The 16,691-nt window shown below is 39.5% G+C and overlaps 1 protein-coding gene across 5 annotated transcripts in view; it reads right to left on the bottom strand.

The window, feature by feature from the left end:
* Positions 1-2,571: 2,571 nt before the first annotated feature.
* The window catches only part of FHL2 (four and a half LIM domains 2), a 69,790-nt gene continuing 55,670 nt past the window's right edge, over positions 2,572-16,691 (bottom strand). For 4 of the 5 annotated variants that reach the window (XM_073351220.1, XM_073351230.1, XM_073351212.1 and 1 more), the window contains 4 exons: positions 11,910-12,084; positions 6,678-6,847; positions 5,264-5,450; positions 2,572-3,416 (listed from right to left, as the gene is read on the bottom strand). In XM_073351220.1, the coding sequence (XP_073207321.1) occupies positions 3,265-3,416; positions 5,264-5,450; positions 6,678-6,847; positions 11,910-12,084 (684 nt within the window). In that variant the 3' untranslated portion in view covers positions 2,572-3,264. Of the gene's footprint in view, positions 3,417-5,263; positions 5,451-6,677; positions 6,848-11,909; positions 12,085-12,423; positions 12,797-16,691 lie in introns of those variants that run through there. The other variant, XM_073351238.1, reaches the window with a different exon arrangement.

Here is a 16,691-nt window from a genome sequence, read left to right as displayed (position 1 = left end):
GAGGAATAATCAAATTCACAAATATGGTATAGAAAAATGATAGGTAGATGATAAAAATAGCTTAGAGACAGCTCTCCCATTTTATAAAAGCCTTGTATAAACTTGAGGGAGGTAAATATTATCTCAGTGTTACAGGTGGGGAAATGGAGCTATGAATTGAATTACCGAGTGCTGCATGCACAGACTCAGAAAAGTCCCCATTTCTCAGCTCTAATTTCAGTCCATTAAACCGTACCGTTAATAACAGAAGGATCTGTAGAGCCCTGCAAATCCGCTTTATAGCTGTGGACCATGTTTGCGGATCACGGATTGTATGCAGATACAAATTATGTATCTGTACAGGGCTCTAAGGAGCTGAAGGCAAAAAATAATGGAAACAGGGTCAGCAATGGTACATTGTTACATAAAAAAAAAAAAAGAAAAAAGTTTAAATTAGGATGTACTTAAAAAGTAATGTGTAAAACAAACCAGGTAACTATTACACTGTATCCAGCTCTGAGTGAGGTTGCAGCAGACAACTGCTGTCACCTGTGAGAACTATATTTTAAAAAAAAAACATGGGGAGAGGAAAGAACAAATTATATTTTTCAGTGTTAACGAGGCTCCTACTGTCTGCAATTCTGGTCCCCCATGTTTTAGAAAGATGAATTAAAACTGGACCGGGGTAGGGCCGGGCTACTAGGATGATCAGAGGAATGGAAAAGTAACCTTATGAGAGGAGACTCAAAGAGCTTGGCTTGTTTAACTTAACCAAAAGAAGGCTGAGGAGAGATGTATTTATAAAGAACAATCATATCAGAGGGATAAATACCAGGGAGAGGGAGGAGATATTAAAGTTAAGCACCAGTGTTGACACAAGAACAAATGGATATAAACTGGCCATCAAAAAGTTTAGGCTTGAAACTAGATGACGTTTTCTAACCATTAGAGGAGTAAAGTTCTGGAACAGCCTGACTACAAGACTGAGCTTGATAAGTTTATGGAAGGTATGGTCTGATGAGACTGCCTACAGTGGTTTGTGGCACATCTGCGACTGCTAGTAGCAAATATCTCCAGTGGTCTGTGATCAGACACTAGATGGGAAGGGCTCTGAGTTACTACAGAGAATTCTTTCCCAGGTGTCTGGGTGGTGATTTCTTGCCCACATGTTCAGGATCTAACTGACTGCCATGTTTGGGGTGGTGAAGGGTGCCCTGGGATCAGATTGGCAGAGAAGATAGGGGGGTTTCACCTTCCTCTGCAGTATGGGGCATGGATCACTTGCGGGTTTAAATTAGTGTAAATGGTGGATTCTCTGTAACTTGAAGTCTTTAAACCATGATTTGAGGGCTTCAGTAACTCAGCCAGAAGTTATGGGTCTATTAGATGAGTGGGTGGGCAAGATTCTGTGGCCTATAATGTGAAGGAGGTCAGACTAGGTGATCATGATGGTCTCTTCGGGCCTTAAAATCTATGAGTCCTTAATCCTGAGCAGTGTTTTATCCTGCGGGACTGCCTGGGATACACTACTCATACTCCAGGAAGGATTTGACCTATTCCCTTTGGAGCAAGGTCCCATCCTGGTAATGCTAAAATTCTACCTGGCAGCATAAATTAGGCTAAAAGACTACAACATTTCAAATCAGAAAGAGATTAAGAACACTATAGATCAGAAGCCAAAATAAGTTGTGTGTTAGATGAATATTGGTGCATGACTTGAATGTGTTGTGAGGGATGACGCCAAAAGCAGAATGCCTTCAACCATCTGAAAGCTGTTCATTATGTCTTTGGCTATTTACTCTTCAAATATCCCCCTAACCATAGTTCATGTTGCTTTTTTGTTTAATTTTGGGTTTCCAGTTTGTAATGAATAGATCAACTAGCTCTGGCTAAAGGCAAGAACTTTGCACTCTGAGTTTCCAGAGAAGAGACTCAATTATATAAGAACATACCCCTAGTAATTGTGAACCATTATTAGGAAAAATTAGGGCTAAAACACTTCTGGAGATCAATGTCTGCAAATGCTTTCAGATATTTCATGATAAACTAGGTGAGAAAACCAAACCAAAACAAAAAATTGCTGTGTTTTACCCATAAAATCATACAATGTTTTGGACATGGTCAATATTTTTATATAAGGCCATACGGATTCTAAATTGACCACCTGTCCTGAAAATAAAGATTTTACATCAACTACAATTTAGAAGAATCCTTTTTACCATATTTTTAAATACAGCAATTGAGCATACACTAATTATTGTAGTGGGTGATATTACTTGGTCTTTTTGCACATTTCAGTTACTATTTATTTCTCTTTGGAGAGCCTTCCACCCCTTGAAATCCATGGGAGATTACCTGCTATTTTGGTGTGTCCATTTGAGGATAATTATCAGAACCCTGCAAATTCACTAGTACTTCAGGGAAGTGAGTTGTATTTATATGGCTTATGTTGTATTTTTTTAAACTTTGGAAATGTTCTATGTACACTCTACTTTAGCAAATGTTGACACTTTAAAAGTAATAAAATCAAAATCACAAAAAAATTGAATTTATTAAATGATTTTATTTTAAGAAATACAATATGTAGTGTAATTTCAGTTGATACTGACAGTCACAATTTGTTCTTCACACAATGATCATCTAGTCATGCAATAAAATATTTGTTACAGAACACTCCCACTTAAATGATTAATAATCCTTTTCTCTTAGTTAAGGCATGGCACAGATCCTTGAACACTTGATACACGCCCTACATTCTCATCTTTCTACACACTTGACAGCACAGTGCAATTACACATTCCAAGAACACTAGGCTTGAACTCCTGGTCCTATTGAAGTCAAACCGAGTTTTGCCATTTACTTCAGTGGGTCAAGATTTCACCCTGAATCTCTATCTATGAAGTTATAGCACATAGCCATTGTAATCCTTCAAACATATCACTCCCTTAAAGACTAAGGTTTGTAAATTCAAATATTCAGTGAAGAAAAGAAAATGTCAATAACAGCCAAAACATTTCATATCTCAAGTCTTGCACTGATCTAGGTTAACAGTGTAAATTCTTAACCATCAACAATCCATCTAGAGATTCTGAAATCATTTCTTGCCTCCTTCCCAGTCCACCTTTGGATTTAGATAGAAGGAAAAAAAGGTTACGTGATGTGAATGGTACTGAGAAACACAGAAGAGTAGAGTCTTCATATGGTTGACTAAAGCTAGTACACAACATCGCATGTTTCGAAAAATGTCTTGCAAGCACAGCTCTGCTTTCCTCCTTGTTTTAAACTTTAAATATCTTTCCCACACTCGGGGCAAAGGATGTCATCCCTTTCTGTGAGGAAGCCGCGGCCCACTAATGAAAGAGAACACTTCTTACAGTTAAAGCAGTCATTATGCCACTGCCGTTCTTCAAAGGAGATATACTTGGTTCCTCCGAGTCCTATTTAAAAACCAAAAGTGATAAGGAAAAACAATGGAGTACCAGTCATCAGGTGGCTTAGTGTAAGAATGTATTTGGGGACTACTATTGATATCAGATATAAGGCAATGAAAAACTTTTTGTGAGAGAGAATTCCATTCCTGCTTTGTGTTAGTCTAATTTTGCCATCCTTACACTTGTTGAGTAGCATCCTAGGGCTTATCTACAATTAAAACACTACAGCTACGCTGCTGTAGAGCTTCAGTGTAGACACTTCCCTTTGTCAGTGGGAGAGGTTCTCCTATTGGCATAGGTAATCTACCTCTCAGAGAGGCAGTAGCTAGATGAATGGAATAATTCTTCCATCGACCTAGTGCCGTCTACAGGGGGATTTAGGTCGGCTTAACTATGTCACTCAAGGGTGTGGATTTTTCGCATCCCTGAATGACATAGCTGGTTTGATGTAATTTTCTAGCATAGACCAGCCTTTAATCTTCATGCTACTCAGTGTGAGTATGAACTGGACCTTAAATGATGGACTTGAGCCTTAACTGATGGATTTGACAGAGAAATGGGGTATAATGTACACGAGGGAGTCAGAACAGAGAGGAAAGATATGGGTTACAGAAATAAGATAACACGGTTATTCAGTACAGGGATACATATGTCCTGAAAGGTTAGGGTTTTTTAATTTTTTTTTTAATGTGAACTTGCTCAATTGTGAAGGTGACATTGCAGAACTGGGATTGAGTGATCTGAGTAGAACGAAGGGAATGGTTTGACAGTTTTGATGTGGGTGTGTCAAGAAAGTGGAACCATGAGAAGAAAGTGCAAAAATATTTGAGAGAAAGAGGTGAAGGGGCCATTGAGGATGGCCTCATTGGTGAAGCAGAAGTTTGGAGGAATGTAAAAGGGGACAAGGGCCCAGATTTCAGGATGAGCTATGCGTTGCATGACCTTGGAAGCAAGAACAAGCTGTTTGAACCTGATGCTGAGGGAGCAGTCAGAGAAGAGACTGAAAGGATGTGTGCAACGTGGTTGAATTGACAGGTGAGAGATGATTTTGGCAAGAGTATTTTGGACAGTTGGGAGGGAAGTGAAGTTAGTATCAAAAAGCTCAAAGGGGGGAGATTGCAGCATAAAGATAGACAGGAAATGTTGAATTTCCATGATGGCAAAGAAGTGCTAAGTGTGCCATCCAAAGTGGACTATTGGTAATGGCAGGAGAGGTGTAAGCAGACAGGCAACGAGTGAAATAATGGCGTGGGGCAGAGCAGTGGTAGTGTCAGATGAGAGAGACTCAGAGTTGTGGCTCAGAACCTCAGTCTTGGACTGTATAACTCACATGTCTAAAGCATTGACCACCTCACATGGAGGGTTATATTTTTATGCTTAGTGATGTTAATTCAGCACTATATAATTGTTCTCTTTAATATTTTTATATTGAATGGCAGTGCCTCAAAGCCTTGTGATTTCTAGGCACCTATCCTGAAAATCCAGGAAAACCCCATTGCAGTCGAATATGAGACATAATTAAATGTACTTCTGGGAGGGAAACTACAGTTGGTAAGTACGGTAGTGTCTCAGAAATAATACCATATGGGGTATGTATGTCCTACTATATGCAAAGCTGTCTTAGGATATGTCTACATGTTCCTTGGAACTCAAATGAAAAGGAGAAAAATTCAAAGTAAGGACTCATTCAAATTTTTCCAAGACCCCAAAGACTCAAGTAAAAGTGCTCAAATTCAGGATATGATAAGATTGGGATACTTGTTGTGTCTCTTAAATTAAGCTGACCACTACATTGCTCACAAATATTTTTAAAATTAATTGCTTTCGGAAGATCATGGTGGTAAGACACCTACCACTGATGGGGTTGGTGCATCCCGCACACTTTTTGGCATAGAGATTGCAGAAGCAGCTCAGGCAATATGCAAACTCATCCCGGGAGGTAAAGCGCTGTCCAGACAACTGCTTCTTGCATCCAGTACAAACAAAGCACTCCTTGTGCCAGGGCTGCTCCCGGTATGTCACACCTCCTGTTGTGATAGCCTGTGGGGTTGGGGGGTGGTGGTTGTTTTTTTTTTTCAAGAATAAAAGAGGTTTTGTGAGGTCACCTTCTTACTGAGGATGACTTATTTTTAAACCAGGTATAACATTTATGATTGCTGGCAGGAACTGACTTTGAGACGGAAGACTTGGTTTGGGATAAGTGATTATTGTGCCCAATTATGCAAAGTCTCATCCTTAAACTACTCATTTGCTCCCTTTTCATCTTGTAATCTTGCTCAAACTTGTCCGCTTTGTATATAAAACCCTTACACCATTCTGCTTCATTACTATGTTTTTCTCTACTCCTTTCCTTGTGCTCATCTCAACGTTGGCCTCCTTTCCATGCTTTCACATAATCCCATCCCTGGTGGTGAAATAATTTATCTCTGAAGCTTCTGCTGTCTGAAACAGCCTTCTTTAATTTTTCCTCCTCATCAACAAAACATTTAATTTCAAATCTCTTCTGAAAATGTCTCTCTTCTCCTTTGCTTGCATCTCTTTGACCCAGTCCTGGACATCCATCACATAATGAGTCATTCAAACCATCCCACTGAAGTCAATGATACTAAATTATCTATGTGAGCAAGGAATCAACCACAATCAATCCTTCGGGTTGCAGGATCAAGTCATAATTTATTTCTTCCGCTGGTATTTTTAAATTCTAATTCACTATAGAATGGTGGCATATGAATTGTAGGAAATATGTTGTGCAAACAATTGACCTGATCCCGCAAACACCTGTGACTTGTTACTGAGTAGTGACTTCAAAAATGTTGATTTCAGAAAATATATGCTATAAACATGGCAACTTTTTTTTTCTTTTTTCCTCTTGATCTTTATGGTTGGGATTTCCAAGAGGATTCTGCATGAGACTAACTCAGCTCCTGTTGAAGTCAAGGGGAAAATATTATTGATTTCAGTGGGAGCTGGGTTGGACCACTGCGGAGTGCTTTAATTTGAAAATTTCACCCTCCATGCCTTTCCCGCACTCAGAGCTAAAGATGTCATCACCTTGTAGGAAACATCTCATGGTAATGAGCATTGAACTTGTTAATAAGGGTTTGCAGGACTGGACCCTAAAGTTGTACTGCATTTCCTAAGGTCAGTTGATTTTATCATTGTTTTCATAACAATTTATCTCACACATAGGAAAAACAAAAAACCCTCCACCAATTTGGTAGGTATGACAAATTTTTAAATTTGAGATACATAAATTAAGAATAATACCTTCTTACACTGGACACACTGCATGGCAAACTGCTTTTCATAGCAGGGTACGCAGAAGTTTTGATTATCTTTGGGGATGAAGGTCTTTGTTCCAATTGGTTGTTGACAGCGATGGCAGATAAAGCAGGTCTCATGCCAGCTGTTGCCCTTATACTCCATCTTGCGCGTACCTGTCATGAGATCAAAGCACAAAATGAAGCCCTTCATGCTGACAGTTATAGCAGTTTTAACCATTGTAGTTTTTAATTGGTTCTACTGATTGCTAGAACCTGTGTAGTGATTAGCTAGCATAGCAAGGAGTTAGGTGCTGTTCACAGAGGAAGTTTCCAGAGTTTGCGAGTTATGGTAAGGAGAGAGGAGTAGCTACAGAGAGCCACAGGCTTCCTTCAGATGGCACTGTGAGAATTCATTCATTAGGAATTCTTGTGAAATCTGCAGTATTAGCCTTACCTTTGCTCTGTTCCACACCTTTTATTAAAGTCCTACGGTTATTTTTTCATTTAGCTTTTGCTTTGTGTTTGTGCCTCAAATACAAGAACAAGCGGACGAGTCTGATGGAAATGCCAGTTATGTTATTCCCTGACCCTTTTACATAAGAACGGCCATACCGGGTCAGACCAAAGCTCCATCTAGCCCAGTATCCTGTCTTCCAACAGTGGCCAAAGCCAGGTGCACCAGAGGGAATAAACAGAACAGGTAATCATCAAGTGATCAATTCCCTGTCGCCCATTCCCAGCTTCTGGCAGAGCCTAGGGACACCATCCCTCCCATCCTAGCTAATAGCCATTGATGGACCTATCCTCCATGAATTTATCTAGTTCTTTTTTGAACCCTGTTATAGTCTTGGCCTTCACAACATCCTCTGGCAAGGAGTTCCACAGACTGACTGTGCGTTGTGTGAAGAAATACTTCTTTTTGTTTTAAACTTGCTGCCTATTAATTTCATTTGGTGACCCCCTAGTTCTTGTATTATGAGAGAGAGTAAATAACACTTCCTTATTTACTTTCTCCACACCAGTCATGATTTTATAGACCTCAATCATATCCCCTCTTAGTTGTCTCTTTTCCAAGTTGAAAAGTCCCAGTCTTATTAATCGCTCCTCATACGGCAGCCATTCCATACCCCTAATCATTTTTTTGCCCTTTTCTGAACCTTTTCCAATTCCAATATATCTTTTTTTTAAATGGGGTGACCACATCTGCATGCAGTATTCAAGATGTGGGCGTACCATGGATTTATATAGAGGCAACATGATATTTTCTGTCTTATCTATCCCTTTCTTAATGATTTCCAACATTCTGTTCGCTTTTTGTGACTGCATGTTGAGTGGATGTTTTCAGAGAACTATCCACTAGGACTCCAAGCTCTCTTTCTTGAGTGGTGACAGCTAATTTAGACTTTATAGGTATAGTTGGGATTATATTTTCCAATGTGCATTACTTTGCATTTATCAACATTGAATTTCATCTGTCATTTTGTTGCCCAGTCACCCAGTTTTGTGACATCCTTTTGGAGCTCTCGCAGTCTGCCTGGTACTTAACTGCCTGGGATTTTTCCAATAAAACATATACTAGTTGGGCCAGGACATACCCATCACATCTGCTCTATGCCTCTGAAGTCTATAACAAAATCGATAACAAAGTCTTCTCTGATTTAAACGATGAAGCATCTGACCCTGCGAGCATCGTTGGCTGGCTGCATGCCCATTCAAACATTCTCTGAGATCAGTTGCCTTTAAACCATGCTTTTTGTTGAGAAAAGGAAAAAAACTTGAAACAATCTTAATTCTTTGGAGTCAGGAACCTAAGCCCTCTTCTTGCCCCAGCATTTCAGAGGTTGTTCTTAAGCATTCCAGACAATATCACAGATGCCACATTTTCACGTGCAAACTTCTTCATGTACTGACGCATATTTTTCTCTGTCAGCAAATTAGAACAGGAATAATCCAGGCCAGAAGCAAAATATAACTACAAAAGAAATTACTACCATTTGTATTGTCAAACAAAACGTATAGATCGTATGTTTACATTTAAAAGAATATCAATTTGCGACAAGCTGATCAGGTATTAGCTGGTGGCTAAGGGCATGATTCTGCCCTTTGATGACTGATTTCAGTGGATGCCAAAAGCATTTATCCAAGGACCTTCCCACCTCTCCTTCCCCAGATTTTAGATCTTTCCCTTAATAGCCCAGTGTGTCATTCCTTCACTTACTTTTTCTCTTCTTATATTTCTAAAATGTGTCCTGAGACATATGATAGGACATGTTTTAAAAATGAAACATTAAATAAAGAAATAACTGATTCATAGCAAATATGTTAATTGACAATTATCTTGCTTCATGACACTTCAGTGCCTCAATGTTTCTTATTTTATTAATGCACTACATTAATAATAATTTTCAGATGAGACAAAGGAGCAACAGAATCAGTCCCTAAAGAAAAGAAATATCTGGCTATTAATGAGAGGAGATCTGGAATCTGAGAGGGGTTGCATGCTGGAGCAAAATATTTGTTTTCATATCTTTGGTTGGGAGGCAAGATGCATTGGGCTCTGAGGTAGTGATGACAATGAAACACAGTCCAGTGAGGCTTCCTTGTTAATTTTATATCTGCCAGACTGAAATCAGTGGAAGTTTAGGCTGTGTGGAGACTGCATGATCAGTCTTTTAATTACTGTAGTGTTTAATGTAATGTCACAAAACTGCTTTATCACATCTAAATTGAACATTCGGTGCAGCAAAGTAAAAACCAAGAGCAGCATCAATAACCATCTAGACATGTATCTAATCTCTCCTGTCTGTCTTGGGTCTTCCTGAATTAATCCACCTGGGCACTGACCCCGTTGCTGCATCACCGCTCATATAGCACACTAAGGAAGAAGATGGATACTGCATGTGTAGCTCTCTGCTCACAATGGTGCATACAGTGTAGAGCAGTGGTTTTCAAACTTTTTTTCCTGGGGACCCAGTTGAAGAAAATTGTTGATGCCCTCGACCCAACGGAGCTGAGGATGAGGGTTTTGGGATGTGGGAGGGGCAGAGGGCTGGGGAGCTGGGGTGAGGGCTGTGGGTGAGGCCAGGAATGAGGGGTTCAGGTTGTGGGAGGGGGCTCTGTGCTGGGGTTGGGGTGCAGGAGGGGTTCAGGCTCTGGGCTGGGACTGGGGATGAGGGGTTTGGGGTGCAGGAGGGACTCTGGGTTTGGGGGTGCTCAGGGCAGGGGGTTGAGGTGCAGGAGGGGTGCAGGGCTTGGGCAGCATGGCCCCGTGACCCCCCTGCCTAGAAGCCGAACCCACTGCTGGCCGCTTCTGGGGCACAGTGCGGTGTTGGAAAAGGTAGGCACTAGCCTGCCTTAGCTGGGCAGCACCCCCGTCAGGACTTTTAATGTTCCGTTTGGTGGTGCAGGCCAGAGTGACCCAGCGCCTGACGTGCCATGACCCAGTAGGGGGTCGCCACCTGAACTTTAAAAAACACTGGTGTAGAGCAGCCTGATTACCAAGTGTGCTGGTGGCTTTCGCTGCATACATTAGGCAGGGATGTGGTTGCAAAATTTTTCATTAATTGATTTCCTGTCTGGGTTGTAAGCTTAAAACAAATGGAGCACACCAAACACTAGGAGATGACTAATTTAAAATAATGTTCATGAACACTCCTCCTCACAATTAAAAATGACACAATTAGCTATTAACATACAGTTTGTATGGTAACTTCCAACTTATCTGTATGTGTGTATATATACATATCTTACTATATGTTCCATTCTATGCATCCGATGAAGTGAGCTGTAGCTCACGAAAGCTCATGCTCAAATAAATTGGTTAGTCTCTAAGGTGCCACAAGTCCTCCTTTTCTTTTTGTGAATACAGACTAACACGGCTGCTACTCTGAAACCTGTCAATTAACTATAGTTCTCAACTAATAAAACACAAGTAATGTATCTATGCTCCTGAAAAGGGGAAAGAGAGTACATATGTGGAACCCTAAGCAATTTTGGCCATCTGCTTTTAAAGACTTTTGCATTATTTCTATTTGTACATCCTATCTTATATCCCAAGCCCCTGCAATTTTTATGTCATGGCCTGTCAGGCACCCATGCCAATTTTCACGTGGTTAACATGAGTGCCAGTTCAGAAAGGATTCAGCTGGAATAACATCCTGTCGCTGATCATTACCAGGCATACATAATGGATTCCTGAATTTTAAGAGTAAAAACTGGTTTTATTATCTATTTCTAGATCCAGCCCCAACCTCTGCCCTTTTAAGCCTTCAAATTGTTATGGAATGTTATGGCATTGTAAACAACAGAGCATGTTTAATGGTCTCTTACCATGTGCCTCTCAACAGCTGTTTCTTGGATAGCCAAACTTGACAGGGAACTGGTTCCCTCGTTTCAGACTCAGGGACTCAACAGCACTTTGGAGGTAGCCTGGCTGCTTTTTTTCACCTTTCATTGAAAAGCTAAATGGGGAGTATTTAGCTCCCAATTTAGCTATTTAAGTAAAAAGTTAAACTTTAAAAGCACCCTGTTGCTCTTCAGATGGTAGCAGCCAGTCAAGATAGCGTACAAGAAAGAAAGACAACACTAGACAGACAAGGTGTATAAGAACTTTGGCTGTCCAGGCTGCATATATAGTGTACAAATTGATTATGGCACGATTTGAATGCTTATCAAAAATTGAATTAAAAATAGAACTGAGACTTACTTTTCCCCCTTTCTTTGTATTAATACATCTCATTTGTATAATTGATGTATGGAAATCTATTATGTGAATTAGGTGATCTGGATAACTTAAAACATAGGTTATAAAATCCCCAACTGGCCCATCAGATTATGAATTAGGACATTCAGTACTGTAAAGATATTTGTTACAAAGGAGGCTGGGGTTAGTTTTGATATTTGACCCAGCTTTTTTTTTTTTTTCTTTTTTTTTTTTGGTCTCATCCAATTTCCTGCCATTGCAGCAGCCTTGGCATTTGGACACCTTCATCTCTCCCTCTGTCTCCCAGTGGCACATAGTTTAATTTCCTGAGGACTGAAATGCTTTAGTATAACTCAAGTCTTTGGGCTTAATATAAGGGCATCTGAAAATGAATAGCCTGTGATATACAGAAAATGGTTCCTTCTGGCCTTTAAACCATATAAAATGAAATGAAGTTGAGAGACTGTCAATGACTTCAGTGGGCTTTGGGGCAGGCCTTAAAGTACAGACAAATGAAAATTGGTATATCCTAACCTGGCATGATAGTCTTCTTACACTCATTGCATTTGGAAGAGTATTCATTGGAATAGCATTCAGTACAAAGTAGATGCTCCTCTTTTGCAGCAAAAGGTTTGTCCACCAATGAGTTCTTGCACTGGAAGCAGTGGAAACAGGTTTCATGCCAGTGCCGGTCCTTGTAGGACAGATCCTATAGAAATCCAAAACCACAGAATAAACAGAATGAATAATTTGCACAATTGTAAGTTGGGAGAATAGCCAAGCATATTCAAGTCTGAATCACATAGCCAAGTGTTGAGGCTCATTCATACAGCTCAGGAAAACAAATTGTCCTGCTTGACAATGAACTGAATTGCTGTGGTTACTCAAAAGGGCAAAAGACAATTCCATCTTCTTTAATAGGCTTTAAACAAAACCCCCCAAACCACGTAACCTTTGTTTTTTGTAATATCGCAGAGAAACAAGTAGTCTCATTTATGTATTTTCCCTGAGAATTAAGTCATTAACAGAAATATAATATATTTTCTACCTCTGTCTTGGCCATTGTTGTCTTCTAGGTCATTCCTTCTTAACATGGGTCTTGGTAGAAATCTCTGTTCCACGTTCATCTCCGGTATTAATTCCATTTATTAATGGATTTACACTAAGGATTGAACTGGCCATGTATCTCTCCATTTTTTAGGACTAGATTTAGTTCACTTTTACTAAGACACTAAATATGGGTCAGAACCGTTACTACCACTTTGCTGCTACTTACATTGCTACTTTGCCATGGGCACCCCATATAGACGCAATGTCACATCATTTCTGTAGGTGCCACTCTAGAATTGTCTGATACTAAGATTGGCATCAGAGTTCCAAACAATATTTCTTCCACTGAAATGTCAGTGCAGAAAATTATTTTAAAGGATTGTCCTTTTAGAAATTATTAAAAACCCATGTCCACTGTAACTCCCAAAGTCTTTGATGTTTCAGACAAAACCCAGATTCAAACCATCCCGGTTTTACAAAATAAATCTCAACTGAAGAGGTTTTGGAAAAAAAAAAGAAAGGGGAAAAAAAAGGAGAGCGCAACCCCTTTGCATTTTTGCGTAGGTTGAATAATCAGAATTCTTGGCTTACCCAAGGGCATCTGCCTCTTAAATGTATAGGATCTCAGAGTTTGCATTGATTCCTGTATCATGAAAAGGCAATTTTTAAAATACACTGGAAAAACTAACCTTTCACTTTCCATTTAAAGACTTACCTATAACTGACAAACTGCTTACACTTAATTATATTGGTGAACAGAAGAGAGAAGAATCAATCAAGGAATGTCAGCAATTTTCTATCATCAGTGAGACAGAACATTAACAGTGGCACAGGGAGAAAATCTTGTTTGAACATCTGCCCTGCTCACCTCAACTCCCTCAAAATCTTTTTTTCAAGTAGTCATTGAGGATGTTCTTGTTTTTTCCAACTCTGAGGTCACACAAAGTGTAACACCCATAGAGATTCCTATTTCACTGTTTTCAAAGAGTTATTCATACAACTTGCTCTGTTCACGTCAGACAAAACCTTCTGAAACAAACCAGTTTCTGATCCTTAAATATCAGATTTTCTAACATCAAAATGAAAAAAAAAACACCCTCTATCTTGTTGAAGAGATTGATATTTACATTACTTTCCTGAAAGGAAGTTGAACAACTTAATCATGATCTCCAAGGAATAATATTTTTCCTGGAAAAGTGTAACCTAGAGCCAACAGGGAGTTTTCCAAAATGTGAAACTTGCTTGCTGGAAAATGGAATGACTGCAGATCTATGTTCTTTATTGTTGTCTTTTGTGAAACTGGGGGCATTTTTAAACTTAGGAAACTGGAAAAATAAGAATTTATCTCTTTTTTTCTTTTTCTTTTCTTTTTTGCTGTGCTCTTCAAAGTATTTTTTACCTCCAAAGTTGGTAAAGTGGGTATCTGTTAACTGCTCCCCCCCCCCCTCCGCTTTTTGCTTATATAAGCCTCGCCAAAAATGTAACTTGTACTTTTTAAAGTTGGAAATAATGAAGCCCATGCCTTTTCCTTTTTTTAACAGTAAAATGTTCTTTGTCCAGAAGCCTCTAGAGTAATCAAAGCTAAACAAAGCTAGGTTAAATCTTGAAGTGTAATGTAGACCTATTGGCTTAGAGAAATTGCTGAGCTGTGGTTGAGCAATGGTGTGCAATGGTGACTTGAAGCCAAATTATGTCCTACCGCTGGACCAGTCTCCAGTGCAAGCTAGAGCAGCCTCAGACCTCCTCTAATTTGCATTGGCTGCTCACAACTGCGAGGAGCTGTTCCAGCAGCAGGGATCATGGATATAAAGACACTCGATCCATCATCACTGCATGGATGAGGCCAGGAGGGAGACATAAAGCCATTACCATGGTAGTATGACATTCAAGGATCCCCCAGCACTAGAAGGCATCCTCAAGAGACTGGTTAAGCTGGATTCATACCTGCTTTGTGCAACCCGAGTGGAGCAAAGCAGCCAGAGTGCAGATGAGGATTTGTCCCAACGTGTCCATTGACCCTGATTTTTTAAACCTGCCTCCAATATTGTGGGTGAAACTTTAGAGGCTGATTTTTGAAAATGTATGCTAGCTTGTGCCAACTGATGTACAGTTAAGAGATCCTGTTATCCTATTAATATGGGAAGCAAGCACAGGTGAGAAATGTAGAAGGATTACCCTGGATGGATCATGGGTCTCTGACCCAAAGTGTACATATGCACATTTGTTTATGGTATGAATGTTGTATAGCCTATGCAAAGAAAGAGCGCGCTAGCCAAATCTGAGGGATATGTGTTACTGGTTAAAGCAGAAGGGGGAAATTGCATGCTTCTGCAGAGCTTAAAAAAAAGCCTATAGCAGAATCTACAGGGAAAATATTTAGCACTTAAGTAAGTTACTTTTCTTCTGAGCTCAAAAAATAATTTTCCTCCCCTAGCTGGTTTCATTTGATGAATAAAACCCCCCTAATTTAATAAACTTGTTTGAATTAGAAACAGGATGGGGGCGCTTCTCAGCCTGATCTTTCCACAAAGGTCAGTACTGCATTACATAATGTTGTCCTCAAAGCAAACTTCTCCAAATCAAGCCACCTTATGTGAAGTGAGATCGTATTTTTTCCATAATTCTTCCAAAATTTACACATTCAGGAGACAATTTATTTTTCCTCTTCTGTGATATGACTGTAGGTGAATAACTTTTTTTTTAACTGAACAAAATCATAAGATTAGAGTTACTCGGTTTTATAAGCATAAATCCCTTATTGCCCTGAAACAGTATTGTTTTTTTGTTAGGCTTTACTACTCAAGCCATTGTGTTTTCCACTGAACTTGGTCTCCTCAGAGACCACAGTAGGAAGAAGGAGATTAGAGAGGTTATGAACAGGAAAGTAACCAAATATATTTGTGTTCATGAGTTAGTGAAAACATCAGCATTTTTACTAGAAACAATGTTCTCCTTAGAATCTAAGGCAGGAAGAGTAGGATACAATTTCAAAGTTTTGTGTAAATTTTTGGTGTGCAGGTCCTGTGGTTGAGTGATGCACTACTAAAACCAGCACCTCGCTGCTTAGAAAATGTACAGGTGAAGGTCCTTGGTGTCTCTTTTTCCCTTCACAACACAACACAGGATATCAGACAAGTCAGATTTTCATTGCCAAAGCAAAATAAGAATTGCAGCTCAGCAAAGGATTGAGATTTAATTGAAGTGTTGTTAAGATAACCATCCTGTTCCATATATTACTGTTGGCTCCATTTTCTGTTTGCCGTGCATATTTAAGATTGATCATTTTGATTAATTTTTGGCCCACCTGCTGCCAGAATAGCCTTCCACAACAATCCTCTTTTAATTTTTTTCTCAGATTTTGCCAACAAATTTTTTCATTCCTGTGTACATCATCTTACGGTCTGCATTAGAAAGGTGAGTTGTGGGTATTTCCTGTATTGATGATGATCTCTGCGCCAAAGAGACTGCAAAGAAACTATTTTTAAAAACTTGTAAAGAATGCTAAGATCAACTCAAAAGTCAAATTTAAGCCGTTAAGAAAATGTGAATATCTGAGGTTTTGAAAATTACAGAGGAATTTCCAGAAAGAATGTTCAGAGTTTCAAGCAAGCAAGAGTGGGGAACAATAGCTGCAGCACAAGTCCACCAGTGACTTGGGCTTTGAAACCTAATGGTTTTGATACAAATTCATTCTTTCTTAAGAGATGATCCTAGGAAGCTGTTGGCATATGAATAATGTGCAATGGCTTTGAAAGCAACACGGGGGTATTTTTTTAATGTCTACTAGTGCTTCCTGCCATTCAATACACAATGTTTTTAATCTGCCTGTCAGAGTTTTATAAACATTAGCTAGAAATGCTTACAGTTAACACGATGGCCTCAGGCCAGATGTATTATTAACATCACATGGTGTCATTTAGTTAACTGTGTTTCTGTGAAAACCAAAATTTTCAATAAAGTACCAGTCTGTATAATTTGTGAATTATATTCATAGTCATCCATTCAAGTACTATAAAGAGACTGCAAGATTTTAAAAAAAAAACCCTTTTTTTTTTTCAGTGTAAGGCCCTGTCTACACTACCCCACTTACGTCGGCAAAACATATGTTGCTCAGGGCTGTGAAAAAACACACCCCTGGGTGTCATAAATGTCACCAGCATACGTGGTGGTGTGCACAGCGCTATGTCGGTGGGAAAGCTTCTCCTGATGACACAGCCTCCACCACTTGTTAGGGGTGGATTTATTATGTCAACAGGAGAGCTCTCT

Source organism: Lepidochelys kempii, chromosome 1 (genome assembly GCF_965140265.1).
Source record: "Lepidochelys kempii isolate rLepKem1 chromosome 1, rLepKem1.hap2, whole genome shotgun sequence".
Lineage (NCBI taxonomy): Eukaryota > Metazoa > Chordata > Testudines > Cheloniidae > Lepidochelys > Lepidochelys kempii.
Note: the sequence above shows the minus strand (reverse complement) of the source record. Positions and strands in the feature narration are given on the sequence as shown.